General features: G+C 43.5%; 1 protein-coding gene across 2 annotated transcripts in view; it reads right to left on the bottom strand.

Annotated features, from left to right (window-relative positions):
* Positions 1 to 4,884: 4,884 nt before the first annotated feature.
* Positions 4,885 to 22,198, bottom strand: part of ATP2A2 (ATPase sarcoplasmic/endoplasmic reticulum Ca2+ transporting 2) — a 44,578-nt gene continuing 27,264 nt past the window's right edge. The window contains exons 9-21 of one of the 2 annotated variants that reach the window (XM_008926664.3): positions 20,779 to 20,867; positions 17,702 to 17,804; positions 17,059 to 17,190; positions 16,851 to 16,973; positions 16,465 to 16,683; positions 15,348 to 15,683; positions 14,868 to 15,088; positions 13,642 to 13,844; positions 13,389 to 13,474; positions 12,844 to 12,977; positions 11,723 to 11,840; positions 10,977 to 11,097; positions 4,885 to 5,681 (exon numbers count right to left, since the gene is read on the bottom strand). In XM_008926664.3, coding sequence (XP_008924912.2) covers positions 5,668 to 5,681; positions 10,977 to 11,097; positions 11,723 to 11,840; positions 12,844 to 12,977; positions 13,389 to 13,474; positions 13,642 to 13,844; positions 14,868 to 15,088; positions 15,348 to 15,683; positions 16,465 to 16,683; positions 16,851 to 16,973; positions 17,059 to 17,190; positions 17,702 to 17,804; positions 20,779 to 20,867 — 1,899 coding nt within the window. In that variant the 3' untranslated portion in view covers positions 4,885 to 5,667. Of the gene's footprint in view, positions 5,682 to 9,541; positions 11,098 to 11,722; positions 11,841 to 12,843; positions 12,978 to 13,388; positions 13,475 to 13,641; positions 13,845 to 14,867; positions 15,089 to 15,347; positions 15,684 to 16,464; positions 16,684 to 16,850; positions 16,974 to 17,058; positions 17,191 to 17,701; positions 17,805 to 20,778; positions 20,868 to 22,198 lie in introns of both variants that reach the window. The other variant, XR_001921109.2, reaches the window with a different exon arrangement.

The following is a 22,198-nucleotide window of genomic DNA, read 5'->3' as shown; positions in this document are numbered from 1 at the left end:
TCCCTCACTCACGTGCTGTGCACCTTAGAAGAAAAGATCACAAAGCCAAAAACTGAAGTTCAGGCTGTGTCAAATCAGAGATGGAAGTGAAACAGTTTGTGAGGCAAAAAAGCCATTGCCATCCAGTTCTAACTGTACAGTGTTGGCATGTCTGAGATGCCAGTCTGGAGCTGGGTAAGGACAGAGGGCCCAAGTTTGCTTGAAATCACTGAGTTTTAAGTCACAAATGTAATTTAAGTTTTAGTTCTTTCCTGTTTTGCAATAGGAAAGACAAGAAGTGGTGGAAAGGGACCGAATTTCTTCAAACCATACGTAGACTTGGGTGAGGGCTAAAAGGCTGAGTTTAGCAGAGCCTAAAAGCAGCACAAATTCAGGATGTGGCTAGAAATTGCCTAAATAATGCATTTATTCACACTTTATCCTGCCATATGCTGATAACACCTGAAATTCCAGCAGTATTTCTAATTCTGATTTCCAGATCTTGGGAATTCTAGAATTGTGAAGCAGAGATGAAGAAGGGACTGCTGTCCAGTATCAGTGTTTTCTGTAAAACTGAGGTGCTTCTTCCTTTCCTGGTACTGCTGATTATAGAAATATTTTTGATTAACTAGCAATTTTTTTCCCTTTCAGTTACTGTCTTCCTCATTAGGCCTGTTTGTGTGGTGATTCTTCCCTCCTTGCTTTTCAGGAGCTCAGTGATGTGTGAACTGATCCATCCACAACAGAAGCAGGGAAGATTTCTGATTCAGCAAAACTTACTCCCTCCCTTAGATCTCAGGGGTAAGAAAATCTCAAAGGCTGTGTCAGCCACTGTAATTTCAAGTTACACAAATACATCACATCCAAATGTCTTTTAGGAAAACAGATCTAAATCAGTGCAGTCTGCAGGGGTCTGAAATTTAGTGACCTTAGGTGGGCTTAAACTGAGTATAAACCTGTGATTTCAAACTAAATAACCTTAGGCAGGGCTTAAAGTTCTAGATAAGCTGTATTCAGTACTGCCCTTCAGTAAATTGGGACCATTTTATTTAGTGCCCAGCAGAACTCAAGCACATTGCAGTTGGTTTCAGTGTAGTTTCTTCATGGAAAGGATCCAGTGTGGGCCTGAATATTTACAGGCAACAAGAAGTCCAGTGGCTGGAGGGGCAGCAGCAGGAGCAGGAGCAGCACTGCTCAGCTACTGTGGATCAGGGATTTGGAACATCTCCCAGCTGGACTCCCGGGCTGGGGGAGTTCAGGGGTTGGCAGAAATGAGCTCCTTACTTTAGCAGTTGATCCAAGAGCTTGGGTCGATCTGGCAGCACAAAAGGGCCTGTTCCTGTCTGGAGAGGCAGCGTGTGCTTTGCTAGAAAAAGCTGTTACGATGCCAGTTCTTTCCCTGAACTATTTAACTATTGAAAAATGCTTCCAATTTTTATATTCCTACTTTATTTCCTTGCATTCAGTGTGTGCTATGCTGTGTTACTACTTGATGTGCAGTATGGTTGGATGGGCTGAAGCTGCTAACTTGGCTTCATCCTCTTGGAATACTAAATAGTTTTCCAGGACACTGAAGTGTGGTGACATCAGCAGGGCAACATCAGCAATCAGTGGATACTCAGCTTCCTTGGGCTGCTCTGTGGAAGCTGCTGTCCATGTGGTTCCTGGGATAAATGTCTGTTGGGAAGCCAGTAAAGCTGGGATCTGTGACTGAGGGGCTGCTTTGCCTTGTAAAACTTGATGGGTGCTGATAGGAGTGGGAAGGTGGTGTAACCTCAGTTTCTGCTTTCCCTGCTGAAGTCCACAGTGAAAGTGAGATGGGAAATTTGTATGGATTGATTGTCAATCTGGAATGTTGGTGTCTGTGTAACTAACACGGGGAAAGTTTGGCATTACTCTGAAAAAAGCAGTAATTCCTGTATTAGCCCAAATTCTCTCTGGCCAGGGCAGCTCCTGGATTCTGGCTGTGCCAAGAGGAGGGACAGGGTATGGAGACAGGCTGTCACCTTTCCTCAGCTCCCCAGGAGAGCTTTTAATAGGTGAGAAAGGAGGAGGTGGCTCCCATTGACCTTTTGGTGTCAGTTCTGCAGAGGATAATGTCACACTGAAACTCAGCCAATTTGATAAAGCTGGAGGTCAAGTGTTTGCTCCCCTTGTGGAAATATACTGGGCTCTGAGAAGTTTTAAGGACCCTCCACCCAGCTCTCTGGAAATATTTGAGTTTTTGGAAGAGAGATTTAACCCTTCCTGTGCTGTGCTTTGATTTCTGCTTTTGCTGCTGCTGCTGCTCTTGCCTGAAAAGGGGGATAAGGAAACAGATGGGTTTGATCTCCATTTGTACTGGGATTTACCATCCATGGAAGTAAACTCAGAGGCTTCACAGGGTGGCAGGGAGAACATCCATCATCTGGCCTTAAAGAGGTGTCGAGAGGTTTACAGTTTGGTGCTGGGGTTCTGTGGTAGGACACCAAGGTGCTGTGTGGTGAAGGGAGGTGTATGGCCCAGTCCTAATCCCAGTCTAGTCCCAGTGCCAGCCCAGTGAGCAGAGCCTTTCCACTGGGTAAAAGAGGGACTGAGAGGCTTGATGGGATGCTGCCAGCAGGGCTTTCACCCAGATGGAAATGTCTTGGAAAAGACTTCAAAGTCTTGAAGCTGCCATGCAGCTGGTGAGGGAGCTCTTAATCCCATTAGGATTTGGGATCAGAGCGTCAGCAGCTCTGTTTTGGGAAAGGTTGGATGCTGTTAGTCGAGCAGGAAGGGCATCACCCCTATAGACTCAGCTATAAGGGAATTACTCTTATAGGTTCAGTTCCCACTGTCTCTAATGAAAGGGCAGAGCCTTGACCTGATTAGGTAAATCCCTGGAGCCTGCTAAATTGAGTCTGAAGTCTTCTCTGCAATTCCATGTGGGTAAATCGTTGGGATGTAATATTTTAGAAGACCACCTCAGGTGCTCAGAGCTCTGCAGACTGAGCAGAGGGGGATTGCTGGTCTGTCTTTTACAGTCCCAGGATTTTCCTGTGGCTTTTTCCTAACTCAGTGGGGAAGAAAATTTGCCATCTCCCCTCCCCAAGGCTTCTCTCGTTTCTCGCCCACCCTCCTGGGGGTGGATGTGGGCTCTAATCACACACAAATTTACCTCGAGGTAAAATTGGGGTTATTTCCTGCCCTCTGTATTTAGAGTTTGATGTAATGTGCCCATAATGCCTCATAACTGCTCTATGGGGAGCTGCTTCCTTGCTCTGCTGTCAGTGGCTCATCCATGTGATGCTTTAGAGCTGGGGGTTGCAGGGAGAAGAGGAGGAGGAGGAGGAGGGGGAAGATGAAGCTGTTGATTTCGGCATCTCTTACCACACACTCTTGCACCGAGTACCTTGGCAACCCACTGAGCATCACGTTCTGCTCACATGGCTGTACTCCAGAGTGCTGCCTCAGGGTCACTTGAGGGACTCGCTCTGCCTTTAGCTTGCAGATCATCCTTTAAAGAAACGTTTAAAAATCAGGTGTGAGTTCGTGTCACTTTGCTCAGAGAGGCGCTGTCTGAGCACAGAGGTGCTGGAATGTACCTCGCTGTGACAGCAGCTTGAGCTGTTCCCTGAATAATGACTTTGTATCTCCCTGAGCGTTACACTCGGCACCGGTGCTGGGGACAAGAATTTCCACAGGCTGAGAAAAGGGGCAGGAGATGGGCCAGGCAGGAGCACATTGGTACATGGGATGGTGAGATCTGAGCAACACTTCAGCTGCGAGGGAGCCTCGTTGTCCCTTTGGTTGCTTCCTAATTACAGCCAGGCTGAGGCTGTGACAAGAGGTGCTACTGGGGCAGTTCTGGCCAAATGCCTGTGATCCCTCAGCCCAGGTGTCCCTGGGAAGTGCAAATGGGAGCCCTTCACTGCCCCAGCAGGAAGGGCTGTGCTGGCAGAGCTCTTGGTGTGTGCTGAGGCTCCAAATGCAGCCCCAGGAAGAGCTGGGAGGTACAGAGTGTGGAGCTGGGCTCTGACAGCCCCAGCCAGGGGTGAGAGCAGAGCTCAGCCTGCCCACACAACACTACCATAGTAGGAAGCAGTCACAGCAGCTCAGCCCGAGGCCTTCCTTAACACACCCTCCACCATCCCAGAGTTCTGCTGGACAATGGAATTCAACCTCTGTATTTTTAAACCTCACACCGTGGCATTTGAAGGGTCTCAGACGTGTCACCTCATTTGGATAAGGCCGTTTGCCAGCACGGTGCTGCTCTCAGGGGCTGAGGCTGAGGGCCATTACACCTCATTTAAAACATATTCCTCAAGTTGCCTCTTATTCCAAACAAAATGTAGTGTTTAGGCTTTGGAGCAGAGCATTACAAGACACTTGGAAGAGCCAGCTTTTACCCTTGAGGTGCTTTAGCCTTGCCTAACTCCTGTGCTGTGAGCTCGTGGCAGAACAGCCCCTGGTGTGGGGAAGGGAGTGAGCCCAAAGTGCCAAGCACTCCCAGCAGGATGCTCGTGGTGTGGTTTGGAGCAAATACATTTGGTTCATCCTCCTTTTGCCTACGGAAGGGGAAGAGACCAGGAGCTACTTCAGGCTGGGGCAATTTAGAAGATAGAATAGGACAAAAAAAAAAAAAAAAGATGTAGTTGGGAAAGAATTGTTTATTTTACGTTTTCTCAGAGGGATTTTACAAACAATGGAGCATTTTAAAAAAACTGAGTGATCAAAGTACTTGACAGTGTCCCTTAAACACACACACAAGCCCCTGGACAGAGGAAATCACACCAGCGAGGAGGTCAATACTGCCGAGGAGCAGCTGCATCTGCATAGTTCTAGGAGGGAAGATTGTGGTGGTGCTAAAAAGTGGCATCCTGGCATTAAAATAAGAAGAGCACGGACCTGCAGGAAACAAAGTGCATCAAATACCACGCCGAGTATGTATTGGAGAATAAATTTATTTACCTGATACAAATGAAACTAGGTGTGATGCTCCTTTTACTGTCAGCATGTCAATAGACAATTGATCTTATTTACAACTTCTAAAGGTCGCACATGCAGCTGTGGGAACTGGCTACGTCGTTGTTGCTTTTTAGATAAATGCATCACAATATTTTGTATTGCACCAACATCTGTCTTACTGCCTTAGATTTAAATAAGTTACATTACAGTGCAAAAGAGGTTGATTTGCACAGATGATAAAAAAATCCAAAGTTATGAAGTGGAGGCTTACGGTTTAACATTCATCTGTAATCGTTTCCATGGATTTATAAATAGGAGAGCATTGTACAGAAGCTGTTGGAGTTGGATGTTTGGATGATACAATACAGAGAGATCCATCTACAACCCAAGGCATGCATTATCTGATATTGTACATTGTATAAACTGACATTTTACATACAGGAAATATGGGAAATTGGCTGACAGCTCCGTGATCCTTGTTCAAGGAAAACCCAACTCTTCTCCATGCAGCACAGAAACCAACCTTCTCTGGAGAGAGTTCCGCCTCGAAAATCTATATTGCACGTTTGTACATCTGTATCATGGAGTCCTAATGGTACCACACATTTCTTCCACAGAGAACACAATGAGTTTTTGTTTTTTTAGGGAAAGCAAAGAATCTTTACACGATACATGCAGAAGTTTTGGTAGATGTGTTGCTAAAAACACATGCACGCAACAAAACAACCTTACATTTCTGCAAAATTGTTTAGGAAGCGATTACTCCAGTATTGCTGAAAAGGAAAGAAAGAAAAGGCATCAGTTAATGAAAGGATGAATGCTCAGTTATCATTATACAAGCAAGGCTAAGATCAACAGTGACAGAAGAAAGAATGTTAAGTTTGGTAACTGGCTGCTCTGTCGTTGAAGGGACACTCTCAGGTTACTTTGTCCTTAAAGCCCAGACCCTCTGGATTAAAGCTCAGCTCCTCTGAGCAGAGCTCCCTTGATCACCAGCAGAGCCAGCACTTCCTACCAAAGACTGCAGTGAAAAATAATTAAGACATTCAAGTAACTTTTGCCTTTCTCTGCCTGATCAGTGGCAACAGACAAGTCTCACTGATTTGGAATTTTTATTTTCAAGTTTCACCCTACACACGTGGAGCTCACTGTTTTAAGGGTGTTTTTCTAATCGAGGCATTATTCCAAGTTTGGTCCCCAAAGTGACCTAACAATGTCCCTTTTCCAGGCAGCTTGTTCTGGGAAGCAGTAGGAAAGCTTTGAAGAAGTCATTACACTACACAGATTAATGTGTAGGCCAAGGGGAGAGTAGAAGGTCCTAAAGCTCCCCCTGTACTTCAGCCCCACACCACAGCGTAAGGTCAGCCCTGTGTCTGGGAGAGCCTGGGGTGCTCTGGGGCCCTACAACTCCAGGGAAGCTCTTCCAAACACTGCTTCGACACTGTAAAATTTGGGCTCTCCTGCTAAGATTTGAAAATGCATATTAATGCAATTAAGGATGTAATTAGCAGAGATTAGGGAAACAGTTAATGGTTAGAAGTGCAAAAAAGTAAAACGAGACAGGTGCAAGAGACAGACGACTCTGTATCGGTTTTACCTCCCTTCATCTCAGCAAATCGAACCCTCTTTAGGCTGTTTACCACGAACTGTGGGCAGGAGCTGTGTTCTCTGAACAGAACTGCTGTACTGCATTCTATCAGCAGATTAAAATCTCATTTTCGTACCATTAACCTCCCAACCAGACTCCCTGCAAACACGAGCCCTGGAGCACTTGGACAGACTGGTGTATGTTTTTCTGCAGCCTCTTTCATCCTCATTTATTTGCAATAACGTTTTGGGAAACCAAGTATGAACTATTTTTATTGCTTGGATGGCAGCAAGAAGGAGCAGCTCGTTGTGTAAGCTCATGGACAGCACTTTGGATCATTCATATGTGAAAGCAGAGGGAGCCCAAGGCACTGCAAAGACAAAAGCTCCTGTCTAAATATTTAGTGTAAGGCTGCAGCTGCCTGAGCATCCTCCTTGCTACAGAACCTTGGATTCAGGAGGAGCTGCTCTTACTCCAAACCCCACTGGGTTCCCAGCACAAGCCAATATCCTTCCTGGTGTTCCCAGCATAAGGCAGCATCAATCACACGATTGATCCTGGTCTTACACACCCCTCTCACACTAGAAAATAAGCAGCAACGTGTGAGGGCACCAAGGAATCCAGAAAACAGCAGAGATGACAAAGCTTGGTGAGATGAGAGCAAAGAGAAACAAAAAATATGAGGTTATTTTCTAAGAATGGAGTGGGAGATCAAGCCTGGGGAACTCTGAGCTATTTCTGCTTGAGGAAGTGCTGCTGTTTGTATGTTCTCAGGAACACAAAAAATAGGAACAGGAAAATAGGAGTTATCTATTGCTACCCCTAGTTACCCTATTTCAACCTGGGGAGGCTTGAGAGGAAATATTTGGGACCAAAGAAATTAAATGAGAATTTCAACTTCAAGATGTTGGCAAGTCAGCCTGTTATGAAAGGTCCTCCCTTCCTGGCTTCTCCAGATGAAAGGGCTGAGGCTGAAGGATAACAGGATCTATACAGCTAAGGTAAATTGAGTTAACACATTTCCTGCAGTGATTCCAAACCTTGCACTGCAGTTCTGTACTTTCTAAAACAGAAAAGCCCTCAGAAAAGCTGCCTGTTTCTCTCCTACTGCAACTCCCACTGTCTGCTCAGCTCCCAGGGTGGAGCCCAGACCCACAGCACTCCCTCCAGGATCACAAGGTTGTGATTCCAGGGCAGGACGAGCTGCCCAGGGGGAGGTTCATGGTGGGTCTTGAAATTTGGCCAATCCAGACCAGACAAGGCTGGGATTTACAACACCTGGAAAACAGAAGTCCTAAAGCACAGCACAGCTGCCATTGAACCTGAGACCTGCACCTGCTGATCTTGGGGAACTCTATTGCTCCACTTCTGCAGGAAGATTTGGACAAGACTGGGAGAAATAAAATCAGGGTAGATGAAGATTGCTTGGGCTCTGTAGGAGCACCTTATAAAAGCTGACTGTTCCTGTAGGCTCAGGAGCCTGTAGGGATGGATCCCACTCCATTTACCCACCACTCATCCAGCTTTTAGGGCAAACTGAAGGAACACAAGGCCCTATCCCAAGTGCCTCCAAGCTCTCAGATGTCTGTGGAAATCCAGGACACAAGCAGCAAGATTCATTTTCAACACAGACAGGTGTTGAAGACTGAATTCTACTTATCAACAGTCATTTCCCCCTTCACTTTCTTAGAGAAGGAAAAAGGGGCCAAATAGCAGGATCATTTGGCATAAAAGACAGGAATAGGATTGTACAAGAAGCAGGATCACTCATGGTGGCTTTAAAAAGGCCACCAATATGGTGCTCTGCAGGTTCAACAGAACCAGTGCTCAAGGATTCAGTGGCATTCCTGCCCTGGAAAATGTCTGTCAATGACTTTGGGAGCACACAGAACTAACTTGCTAGTATTTGTTTCCAACAAGTAACATACTGGGACATATTTTGATCTCAAGGAATCCTGAATCACATGAACTATTATTTTTCCATTTCAAGAAACAGGGTCAAGCTTCATGCTGCTCATTTGTTACTGATACAGCAAATGGCCAGTGCAGGCCAGTGGTTTTGTGGAATGCAAAACCTTAGTTTGGCTCTTCCACACTAAAAAAGGGCATTCAAGGGGATTTAAAATGCTCACAGTTCAGCAACACACCTACTGCATCATCAGGTCAGCTCCTCTGAGCCTCTCCGGCACCAACTCAGACAAGTCAAAGTCTCTGTAAACAGAGCACTCACAATATGCAGTGGAATTTCTGATAGAGCCTGAGTGTTCTGAGGGGAGAGTCTATATTTGAGAGCTTAGACCAAGAGAATGATGTGTGCTCGCTGGATTCCAGCTGGCACCAACAGGACAAAGCCTGGAACTGTCCTCTCCCTCCAGGAGGGATCACAAAGCTGCCTGAATTTGGTTACTCAGCCTGAGCCAGCACAAGATAACACAGCACCTGCTGCTCTACAGACACAGTGACCCCAGGACAGGTTTCAGAGACTGTCCTGTTAAGCTGAGACTGTTCTTTTGCCTTCTCAGATGGCCACTGTACAAATAATGAGCTGCTTTTGCCAGGAGCAGCACCTGCCCTTTGAGCACTGCTGGTACCAGGGATGAGGGAAGGGTGGGAGCCCCTATTTCAGAGCAGGGAAAAGCTTTGGAGTAAACCAGCACCTGACCACGAGTACCAGAGAGTTTTGGACACTAAACATTCACGTTCACAGCTGTCAGGGTCTTAAGTTTGAGATAAAATTAGACAAATCTGTAACTTAAGACCAAAAGCTGTAAGACCTCGGGACACTAAGGCTCCCAGGTGCTATAAAACAAGACCCTAAAATACACTAAACCAAAAGCAAGTGCTTTGCCTTTGGAATCAGTAATTTGAGCTTCAGACCACAAAACAAGAGTCTAAAGTGGTGATAATAATGTAGCACAGCAGAGTTTGACAAAACACAGCATGGGAATGAAGGAAATTACTATTTATTCTTCAACATGTATACATCATAATGCTATTTTACAGCAAGTCACCACTGGCAGGGTGAAATGGAAGAGAAATACTCACTTTAGTCGATGAAAGTTGGAAGGCATTGGAGAAAAACACCACAGTTAGGACTGTTAATGACTTACACATTGTTGATACAGGACTGAATTTGAAAACATGCTTTAACATTTACCGTAATAATGAAGGTGGTTAGTGCCACATCAAAATAAAAATAGTTCTATACAATATGTTCAATTTGGTCATGTGCTATTTACAGATTTTACAAAAAACACACACGAGCTTGTTACTTCAAGTCAGGCTTACAACAGGCCAGCAGAGTAACCCCATGGATACAACTGAGCATTAGTGCCCTAAGTGTAGGAAATCTAATTTCTACCTATGCAGTGCAAGTAATTTTTCCAGGTCTCATTGCAAATTTTGATCTTAAGGGGGGGGGGAAAAAGAGAAAGAAAAAGAAAGGCTCTGATGTGTAAATGAAGTATTAACCCCCAACTTAAACCCTCTTTTGAATTCAAATAGATTGTGTTTGTTAAAAAGGCTTTAGATTTAAGGAGACAGAAGTAGCCCTCCCTGTCCCTGCAAAATGGGCAACACTGGCAAAATAAGGTCTTGTTACAATAAAATACAATAGACAAAATAAATAATCTTAAAAAAAACACAACCCTATTTGTGTTTAGAGTATGGAAGAACCCCAGCAGGCTGCAGCTGGAATGGTATTTTCTGCACGAGCAAGATTAGGCATTACCTCATACAGAAACTGGTGTAAACAAGGACAGTCAAGAACCAAGAGTGAGGGAAGAGGGGAACTGAGAAGGAATCCTGACCGAGGGAGCAGGACTCTCTACCCAGTGCAGAAAGTTCTGCTCGTGAATCAAACCTGACTTTATGACAAATTAAGTTTGGATGATCATGCAGGAGACAAACAGTTACATGCTTTTTTAGTTTTAGACAACACACATTCATTCCCTAAAATCTGCTGCCAATTTAGTCTGATAGTGTCCGCTGGCTCAAAACAAATTTGCTTTTTTTTTTTACATGATGAATAGACTATTGAACAGAACACTGTACATGCTTTTCATCTACAAAAAAATATTTGCATAAAATAGTGTTAGTTCTCTGTACATGTCAATGGACACTTTAACTGTGTATAAAAGAGGAATATATTGCCCCCACTGAAGTCAGAAAAAGCAAAAAACCAAAAATCTAGATTATGAAACCTCCATCACCGGCAAATATGTTCATGTGAAAATTCAGCAGAAATAGACAGTTGCTCTAAACAATAAAAAAATTAAGTTAAACTCTTTTTTTTTTTTTTCCATTGAATGTAAAACTCGTCACCATGTCAGTCAAGACCAGAACATATCACTAAAGTTAGTGTCTGTGCTGTAAAGCCAGATAACCAAGGGCATAGTAATGAACACAAACGGCCAGGAAACTCCTTCGGTGCATGCTGACAGAGCACAGGGTTTGGTGGCAGGCCTCACACTATCTTTACCAGGTTCCAGGTAGTTACGGGCCACATATTTAAGTGTTTCATCCAGCAGAATGACAGGGAGGGAGATTTTCAACACCATCAGCCACTGAGTCACGTTCAACGGCGTGATCTGGAAGATAATCTGAAAGAAAAGCCGAGTGTTACAGAATCCCAGGATGTGCCGAGCTGGAAGGGACCCACAAGGATCATGGAGTCCAACCCTCAGCCCTGCACAGGCCCATCCCCAAGAGTCACCCTGTGCCTGAGAGGATCATCCAAGTGCTCTCTGAGCTCTGGCAGCCTTGGTGCTGTGCCCACTGCCCTGAGGAGCCTGTTCAGTGCCCAACCACCCTCTGGGGAAGAACTTTTTCTAACATCCAACCTAAACTTGCCTTGACAGAACTCCAGGCCATTCCCTGGGGCCTGGCCCTGGTCCCCACAGAGCAGAGCTCAGGGCCTGCCCCTCCTCTGCCCCTCACAAGGAAGTTGTAACCACAATGAGGTCTCCCCTCAGTTTCCTCCAGCTGAACACACCAAGTGCCCTCAGCCACTCTCCATACAGCCTCCCCTCCAGGCCCTTCCCCATCTTCACTGCCCTCCTCTGGACACTCTCTAATGCCTTAATATCTTTCTTACACTGTGGTGACCGAAGCTGCCACAATATTCCAGGTGCATCTCTCCTCCCCCTCCAGCCCTTGCCTGAAGCCCCACACAGGTTTGTGCTCTACCTCCAAGGTCAGGAGTGGGCGTGAGACACGTGCACTTACTGGCAGTGGTTCCACATAAAGGATAAGGAAGTGGAGGGACATGGACAAGCAAATGGCTCCCACCAGCCAGATGTTCTCCCACGGGGGCATCCTCATCAGGGACTGGTTTTCTGACAGGCTGCAAGAGGAACACGGGACATGTGTGTGTAGGTAACACTGACAGGAAGCTCCATGAACCACAACACCATCCAGACAGCACAGCAGCATGGCAAGGCACAGGGATCCCACTGGGGAGGCAGGGAAGATCCCAGGATATGGTTTTATATGTATGTTGCAACTTTAAAAACTACCCTGAAAGTCAGCTTAGAAAAGCAGTCAGTCAGCCTCACATTTAATCCTGAAAGCTCTTGTATGTTCTGCTCGTTCTTGATCTGGTCCATTCTTTTACTATGACCCCAAAATCCTCCCTGTGGGAAGGGCAAGGGAAGGATGGACATGGAAACATAAGACAGAATCCACCCCAGTCCACCCAGTTCTTCTGAAGTTCACTGAAAGACCGACAGAGGGTCAAGTACTGGCACCTTCTTTAATCCTGCTCTTGATTCCATTTGCATTTAGGCAGAAGAGGCTGAGATCCAGAGCACTTGGATGTAGGACCTTACTATGTAGGACTACCCCAGTACACTTGTATTTGAAGTTTATTTGTTTTTAAATTAACTGACCTCTAAGCTATTTGAAGAAAAATACCCTTGACATTGTGCTATTTAGTGGTTTCCATTTATAATCTAATATTAATTGGCTAAACCCACACTCCCTTAGGGCAGGAAAAACTATTTTCCATATCTTCAGCATTCTTATTTTAGTTCTCCTTGATATCACTTTATACCAACATAGGAGGGATAATCTGATTGATTAAGCTTAGATTAAAAATAATGGAAAATATTTCAGTTGCTTGTGCTTAGTAAAATACCAGAGTGAATTGGCAGCCTTAAAAATATACCTTATGATAAGGGATCTCAAATGTTATCTCAGAGTCATTTTGTTTGCACTACTGGGACTGAGAAAGGAAATGTGACTCATTCTTTGTTAGCTGAGCTGTCCACCAAGAATCAAATTACACAAAAAGCAGGGTTTTGGAGGAGTTAGGCAGAGGCTCTGCTTCCCTGCCTGGACACACGAACCTGTTGAGAGCATTGCACATCTCTATGGTGACGAGCACAGACAGAGCCATTGTCATCGGATACGGGGACTCGAAAACCACGCAGTCGACCCCGAAGAAATCTGGATTGTCCTCTTTGCACTGCAGAAAATGGCTCTGGAACAGAACAATGTGAGCTCACTCCCACAGCTTGTTAACTTTGAAAATTGTAAAACAGGCAATTAGGCAAAAAAAGCAGTGAGTATTATAGAAAGAGAAGTTTCTACTGTGACTCTCAAACCCAGTGCTTATAAACTTTTGCCCACTTCAGGAAAAATCCCCTTTAGGCTTTTACTTACAAGACAACAATTAACCCTTCAAATTGTTAGAAGCTCAGGTATCCAACCCCTGAGCTTTACTACTAAGCCTAATTAATCATGATCAATTTTACAGTAACAGGTCTCAAAATGTCCAATTATATAAATTCCTGCAACCTACCAGTTTTCTACAGTCATTTCAAGCATGAAAGCAGCAGGTAAAGCATGAAAGCTCCCCTCTCCCCCCAAAAATATTAAACTGAGCAAATACCAGCTGGTAAAAGGAAACTCTTGGACCACCATCAGCAGCAATAAACCACCAAGCAGCAGCACCCACTGTGGCAGCACCAACGTAGCCTGGAAGAAAACAAAGTGCTTTTCTCAGCACTGTGAACTGTACACAAAACAAGACCTCACTTGCCACACTTGAACTTCTACCTCAAGACTTCCAGCACTGGAAAAAAAATAAGTTGTAATTCATGTCTTAAGTGTTTATTTAAAGGAAAAAAGCCATTAGTACTCACATCCAATAGCCAGGTAACGGAAGAAGAGCCACCCACTGATCAGGGGCTCTTTGGGGTTGCGCGGGGGCTTGTTCATGATGTCGAGGTCAGGAGGGTTAAAGCCCAGAGCAGTGGCAGGGAGACCATCAGTCACAAGGTTTACCCACAGCAGCTGGACAGGGATCAGAGCTTCAGGAAAACCCAGGGCAGCAGTCAAGAAGATGCTACAAAGAAACCCACCAGTTACAAGCTTATTTATGTAAGTCAGTCCTTTAAGGTTTAAGCCTAAGCCTGCAGCATCACTTCTGTTCTCTCATACCGAGTTCTCCACTTCAGATCACAAGCTGAGTATTCAAAATCAGAAAACTAAAACCATATCCAAGAGCAAACACTTCTAACCACTAAAGCATGCAAGCTTTGAAGCATTGTCTTCTTTTGGTAGCTTCAAAAAATTGAAGTTTTCGCTTTAGGCTTGTTTTTCCCCACTCTGCTTGTCTGTATAGGTAAATACACACACACACACACATATATATGGATAAAGGCTTGCAAGCCACTTTCTAAAAGACATTTTAGCTCGAATGACTAAGCTTCATTTCCCTAGATCACTGCTACTCCCTGCAGAAGTTTAATGAGCATGTAGCTTTCATGGCTCCAAGGCTGTGTGAATAAATAGAACAGACACAGGGGCTGCAGCAGGAGCCAGATGAAGGATGGCTTTAAAGTTGACAAGAAACAAGGTAAGACAATTGCTGTGTTTTATTCCACTCTGGGAGAAAGTCTGCTTTGATGTAAGGGCTGTGAGGAGATCAATATTGACATTCTGCTACCAGAAATGCATTCTGTGGTGCTGGGTCCCCACTGCTCCTCACAGAGGAACACAAGACACGTTTAACCTGAGGTTAAACAAACATCTAAGCTATGCCTGTGACTGAGTTATCTGAAATTTCAGATCTTGTAATATTTGATTAAGGGTTTTGTTTTCCTGTGCTAGAGAATTATTCCAATCATAGAAATAATTGGAAAGCATTACCTACTGAGCTACAATATTCTATGTAACACAATGTCGACTTCTGTGGCCAGCTACAATTCTTCTCTAAAGACCAGGCCACAAACATACAACTCCCACAATGATCAATCACCTGGAGAACCTGTTCCTCTGGTTTTAGTGAGAAATACTGAAGTAAATAACCAACAGAAGACTCCACCATCACTACTCTAGTTCAAAGAAAAAACGGATTTAAACCTACCAAACAACCTCCCCAACGTTGGAGGAGATCAGGTACCGGATGAACTGCTTCATGTTGTTATAAATGGCACGTCCTTCTTCCACGGCAGCGACGATCGTGGAGAAATTGTCATCTGCTAAAACCATTTCAGAGGCAGTTTTAGCCACTGCAGTGCCAGAACCCATAGCAATTCCAATTTCTGCCTTCTTCAGTGCAGGGGCATCATTGACACCATCACCAGTCTAAAACGAGAATTCAGAGTTGAAACAAAAAATTAAATAAATAAGGTGGGGACTTATGTGAAGGGCCAGAAAGGAAATTTGCACTGGGTATGTTTTGGATCCTTAAAAATCACTAAGTGCAGAACTATCCCGAGGCTTTAGAGTTTAAGGATATGTGGAAACAAGTGTTTTCCAGAATGGGGCACTAGTCTGAAAGGGCCTAATTAGGGTTTAAACACAGTGTTTGCCTTTCCAACCGAGGATCAGCTCCATCACTTACCATGGCTGTGATCTCATCGAAAGACTGGAGAAACTCCACGATCTTGGATTTGTGGGAAGGCTCCACCCGAGCAAAGCAGCGGGCATGGTGACAGGCATCTCTCTGGGCAGCGAGCGAGAGCTCATCGAACTCCCGGCCCGTGAAGGCTTTGGTGGAAACGTCCTCGTCCTCCACGAAGATCCCGATGCGGCGGCAAATGGCCACGGCCGTGCCCTTGTTGTCCCCAGTGATCATGATGACCCTGATGCCAGCCTGTCTGCACAGCTTGATGGATGAAGCTACTTCAATCCTCGGGGGATCCAGCATTCCCACACAGCCCACAAAGGTCAGGTTGGTCTGGAATGAGACACACCAAGTTTTAGTGCAAGATCCTGGAGATTCCTCATCTGACAGCAGTGAAATCCTTTTGCTTGCACTTTACATCTCTCTCAGTGTAGTGAGATCTGGTTTTACTCCTTGTCCTACTTTCCAAACATACTTTGCTTCAAATGCACTAATTTTCTTGGTTAAAATGTGCTCTAGTTGCCAGCCTTGCAAATTCGACCTGCAAGCACTGAGTCTTTTGGTTTTGTAATCAGTGCCAGGAGCACAGAGCACAAGCCAAAAGCTCTCATGCAACTGTTATTTCCCTCCCTCTAAATATCAGATACAGATTTCATTGGAAAATTACAGAGCAGCAAAGATGATAATCATGGATTGAGCCCCTGCAGCTGACAGCACATTGCACACAATGGCAGGTATGTTCCATCACAAAATCCCCAAAGAGCTCTTGTAGTTGGGCAACCACTAAAGCTGAAACCACAATGCAGTTTTGGGAATATTTTTCAGAGTCAGTCTCTGAGAACAGTTGAAGGAGTTATGATCCTGAGGACCTGTAAGTAAAATATTTCAGTTTGCAGCTGGCTTTTTATCTTCCACCAGCCATCAACAGTTTCTTCTAAAACACAAAGTCTCTTCCTAAACTAAGTGTTCCCTCCACACATGCGGGTAACTATTGTGTCTGACATCAAAAACAGCCAGAAAGAGAAAGTTCTCAGATGTAACTTCCTCAAGGAATAATCAGACATAAGAGTTCCATTCTCCACTTTGGGAGAGGGAGGAGTGCCACCAATCTTACCTCATAGTTAATGAAATTTGAGGAGTCCTCCAGATTCATCTCCTCCTTTTTGGGAGGATTGTCGTGGGTCGCCAGAGCCAAGCAACGCAGTGTATCTCTACCAGTTCCCCATTCCCTAATGACTGACATTATTTTCTGCTTAATTCCTGGGGTTAATGGTATTTTAGCATTTCCAACACGGACATGTGTACACCTGTCAATCACACCTTCAGGAGCACCCTGTGGAGGCAAAAAAAAAAGTTATTTAGCTTAATAAAACCCTTGCTTGCTTAAATTACAAAGTCCTTCCTCCATCTTCAAGCTGCAGTTCGTTGTACTATAATTTTTAAGTGTTTTGCTGCTTTGTAGCCATCCCACAGCTCCAGTTTTTCAGGTGAGGAACTGACCTTCACAAACATCTTGCTCATGGACGTGCGGCTCGGTTTGTTGGGTGTGCAGTAGACAGACATGGACTTTCTGTCTCTTGAGAATTCCAGAGTGAATTCTTTCTTCATGAGTTGTTTTATCACCTTAAAAGAAAGACAACAGCATAAAAATGCATGTAGATAATACACACTACAGACCTCTGTCCCAAAACAATCCCAGATCACTCACCGAGTTACAAGCGTTGGCACGTTCGATTCTAGAGAGTCCTTTCAGATCTGTGTCAAACACATTCATCTTCTCCACCAGGCAGGTAAGTGCTGTTTCTGTGGCTTCACCAACCTTCTCATAAACTCCCTTAGCCTTTAGTTAACACAAAGCAAACAAAAACACAGGAGTTTAAACCTCACCTGGAACCTACCAGAGACAGAAGTTCAAGTTTCACAACGGAAAAAAAGAAAGGCTTAACAAGATTTACTGTGGCTTATGAAACAAGCAGAACTATTTTTAAAGAGCAGCTTTGAAGAGTATGATTTGTAGGAATTTGAAGCCTTTGCACTCAAGAGCAGCAGAGAAAGATGTCAAGTACTTTTCATCAAGCATTTAAGTCATTATGAGATGTAGCAACCCTAAGGCAGAGAGGCAAAGCAAGAAAGCAGCAGGAGATCTCCAAATTACAGATTACACTTGCTGCTGCATTTAGTTCTCTCAGGATTCAACAAACAAGTAGTTCTCAGAATTAATACTTCAGAGGACCTAAATACTCTCCCCCCATGATTAGAAGGGGATTTACCATGGAAAGGCACTGCACAGATGAGAACAAACCATTTATCCCCATTCTCACTCTCTCCTGTGTTCCAGGATATGTTCTTACCTCATTGTAATCCAAAGAGGAATCATTGCAGAGTGCACAGATCGTTGCAAGTTCCACAAGTCCATCATACTGACTACATTTAATGAGTTTGTCATCTTTGTGCCTTTCCAGAGGGAGAAAAGGGGGAGAATCAAGTTAGTTATTTAGTATGAGCATCTCACCTTTTCCTCCAGTGACAGTCACACAGAAGCGTGGAAAAGAGCTCAGTGAGGAGGCACAGGAAAGCAGGATTAGAGTGTGTGCAGGGCTTGGAGGGGAGTTCCAGGAAGGGGAGGGATATTGTTGGATACCTTAGGAGTTTAGCTGTCTTTCTACTGCATATTCTGCACATTTACTGCAGTGCATGAAGTGCATACACTGGGCAGCTCTAAAAGCAGATTTCACCTCTTTAATTTCTTAAAATTCCATCTGTAATATGTGAACCTCCTAAACCAGTGAAAAGCCAAGTCACTCCACAACACAAATTCCACTAGAACAGAAACACCTTCCTAGCAGTAATACACATTCAGTGATCAGTATTCTCAGGTCTTCAGAGAGAGGGAAGGTACAAATAAGAAATAACTGCTTTGCTCTCACATTTGGAAACACTTAGTAAATTAATTCCTTTTCTAGAGCACTACTATACTTCTACAGTAAGCATAAAAGAACCAAGACAGTGTTCAATACTGTTATTTTCCCCCTACCAAAATCAGCAAGACAGAACTAATATGTAACATCTTTTATTAAAGCTCTCCAGGAGGGAAATAAAAGGCCTGATGGTGGAAAGATGTGGATCACTACTCCATAAGAATCCACAACACAGACTATGACATGTCCCATTATGTAACCTTTTGTTCAGTTGTGGTGCTGCAAACAAATTCCAGTATTGTGTAACAAAGCACGTGAACAAAATGAATCTTAAGAAAACAAATATGGGTTTAGCATTTCATTTTGTATATAATTCAACAGCCATAAGCAGTGGCTTTGAAGTGTCAACTCTTTAACCTTCTCAGCAGCTCTTGGGTTGTCACCTCATCTATCCCAGATAAAACTTCCTGTTTTCACCTGTTCTGAACTAAAAGAACATATTGGAACATCCATTACTTGTTGATGGGGATTTTATCATCAAATTGTTCCTCATCAACAATTTCTGAAGACTGGCAAATGCAGAGTCTGAGGTGCTGGGATCAGTTCTGGATAAAGGAGGGTTTTTTTCCTTCCAGTTTCAGGCTTTTCAATTAGCTAAAGATGAACTCATTTGAAGGTCAAATGCAATCTCTGCCAGCTTTTGGTGAAGTTCTTAATTACTGTAAATTTTGTGCTCTCAGTTTGCAGTAAGCATGTGCTGAGACACAGCAAAACTACTCCAAACTGCCTGACAATCTCTAACATCCCTGGGAAATAAATCAGCACGAAATTCTGGGTTTTCTGTAAGATATATTTGTTATTTTATGTGCTGAATACATCTTAGAGGAGCATTACATATCAAATATTTTAAGAGTAAATGAAAAATTACTGATTTAGTGCAAAAACCACTTAGTGGTTATGAAAAAGAACAGGCTGTGGAAAACAACAGTGTCTGAAGTACAAAGTAACACGTGTCAGAAACAGTCCATATCTGGAGCAGGTCCTGCTCTGGGGCAGTGCAGTGGAACAAGAGCCTCTTAACCCCCCAGACATCATTTTCAGTGAGAGTTTGTAATCCAAGGTGAAGTCAGTCACTTAAAATCCCTGCAAAGCCCCTGATTTAAAAGCTGTCCATAAAGGCAGAAATAAATCAGCCCTAAAGGTTTGAGAGTTCAGCTGTGTTTCCTCTGACAGCCTTTCTGAGGTAATTTCCCTCTCACAGAACCCTTTGTGTAGGTGAATGCAGCGTGTTTAACACACTTGTTCACATTTCCCCAACTCCAGCAAGTAAAAATTGAACATTAACATATATTGATGTCTGTCTTATTATACTCAACATCTGCTACCACACTATATTTTATTATTTTGTTTATCTGGAGCTCTTGTGAGACCAGACAGAGCTCAACAGTGTCTGCAAGGTCTAGAGTGTCACCTTGCCTGAAATGAAAGCATAAGCTTTTGACAGCAATTAGCTTTGAAACAAAAAAGAGAATTGGGGAATTAAGAGTCCCAGCTGCTGAGAACACCAGGCTCTTAAGTGCTATGGAAATTAAACAGATAATCACAATTGAGATGGGTGAGACTGCAGGAGGCAGAGGCAAATGGGAAACTGCACAAGGCTGAGATGTTTACAAGAACTCAATCTTATCTCTTCTGCAGGTAAAACTGAAGCGATAAGATTAAAAACACATCAAAGACTGACAAAGTAAAAGGAGCTGTAACAACCCAGTCAAGAAGCAGAGCCCTAAAAATTCCTGAAGTTGTCAGGATGAACCACCTACCTCACTGGTAGAGACTTGCAACTGATAAAGTAAACCAAACCTCATTCCTTTCCTAAGGGACTGGTTTAGCACCAGCTCAAATACCAAAGGCTGAGACAAACACACACATCTTGTCAAGTAGAGATGCACCAATAAACTACTGAGGGCAGGGAACAGGAATTTACAGTAAATTTAAGTATTAACTCCAACACATTCAGAAGATACTTTAGAAAAAACAAATTCCACCTTCTCCAAGGCAGATTAATTAGAAACACTGAGTTCACTGATTGGCAAAGTCTCACCTCTTCAGATTTATCCAGTTTTTAAATTAAAAAGTAAACTTTTTAAAGTTTACTTTAAACTTAAAGCAAGTTTACTTGCTTTAAATTTTGAGGCACTGGGATAGACAATCTCAGACCAGTAAGATTTCAGTACAATAAATCCTCTCTACCCCTAATTAATGTTTATATTATCAAAGGGTCACTGCAATATTGGAGGCTGTATTAAGCAAGTTTCATGAAGGTTTACTCTTCTAGAATTTAACTTTGTTTTCCTGTTAATTCCTTTTCTCCCAGCCCTTCAGTGTGTACTCACTGGCTGATCTTTTGTTTATTAACAATTGCTATTGAGTATCACATGCATCACTTTTCAAGACTAAAGTAATAGTTAATGCATAAATACATAAATATTTAACTTCAACAGAACACTTACACTTCTCCCATGGGAGCATATGTTGAACCAGTTACAGTAAATTCGTTGAGGGAACAGCTGTCTCCTTCTACTCTGTCCAGGATAAACATCTGAAATTAGAGGGTTAAAATTGTTACTATCTTTGAACAATAATTAATGCAAGAGATTTAAACAGGCCTAGAGCAAGGAGGTCCAAGAGGCAAGTTTAGGTTGAATAAACAAAGCAGACAAAATCTGATACTCTGCACTTCGATTCCCCCATGTTTGAACAGCTCCATATTCTGCAGCACCAAGTACAGAAAACAGCCCTTCTGCTTTGAAAACTGCCTTGAGACACGACTACAGCAGAGCTGAAAAACACAAACTATGTGCACTTCACTTCAGCTGTGGAGACTTCTCACACACCACTTGACAATCCTGACTATACCCAAACTCTTCCTAAGCTTCAGACCTGTGGATTAATTCTCATGAAACATGAATTATTTCTCTTTGAAACAGCAGTTCCAGTCAAAAGCAGCACAGGGTAGCTTGGAAACTGATAATTCCTGCCAAAGTCAAAATAAAAGCATCTACAAACAGGAGAAGCTGTGAGATCTAAGAGATGAGGATTTAGGCAAGAGCCAGACTATGGCTAGTGTGCCTTAACACCAGCCTTAAGTGAAAGTGTTTCCTCTCCTGGTTTTCTAGTTACAGGGCACTTTATCACATGGTCCACTGGTGAAATGACATTTTCAAATTAAGACACCAATCTGAAAGATGCTGCTGTATCCCAAGAGACCTGCATCTCACTCTTCCCTTTGTTTCCTTTCTGGGAGAGCTGCAGGCAGAACCACATCTGAGAAGATACAGATGAAAACTACAGTGCCCAAAGCTGCCTTACTCTTCATGGTTTGCTGGAGTGGTAGTGGAAAAGATAATTTCTCACTAAATGATGGTATGTCTTAATGGAACTTCTCATCCACTGGTTGGTACAGGCCATTTTGTCACATCACATTTTAGCAATGTCTTCCCCTCCCCTCATTGTGCTGCCCTATGTTTTAGATGAGCATCCTCACAAAATACAGCCTAATAAAATAAACTTAGTTGTTATAGGATCAGAGCTTTGCTATATTTTTGCAGAATCTTACAGTTAATGTTATTTTGCAGCTGCCAGAGGTTAACAAGGAACCAAGTAAAGTTGTACTGCACAAGACCTAAAACATTTACCTCTAAATAAGGAGTAGAGCATTTTGAGCTTTTAAGTAAACACAACTTAAATGATGAGTTAACCAGGAAGCCTCCTGCTTTTGGCATCTGCATGATGAAAAAATCCCTGCAAAGACTAGGGCAGTTATGCAACTCTACTGCAAGTAACCTCCTCTGGAATACTGATGAGCAGCTGCTTTGTGTCTCTTAGGTATAAATACTACGATACTTAAGGAAGTAGAACAAGTCACCCACC

This window comes from Manacus vitellinus, unplaced genomic scaffold (genome assembly GCF_001715985.3).
Source record: "Manacus vitellinus isolate BGI_N305 unplaced genomic scaffold, ASM171598v3 scaffold_31_pilon, whole genome shotgun sequence".
Taxonomy (NCBI): domain Eukaryota; kingdom Metazoa; phylum Chordata; class Aves; order Passeriformes; family Pipridae; genus Manacus; species Manacus vitellinus.
The sequence above is the reverse complement of the archived record's forward strand: the minus strand, read 5'-3'. Positions and strand labels throughout refer to the sequence as shown.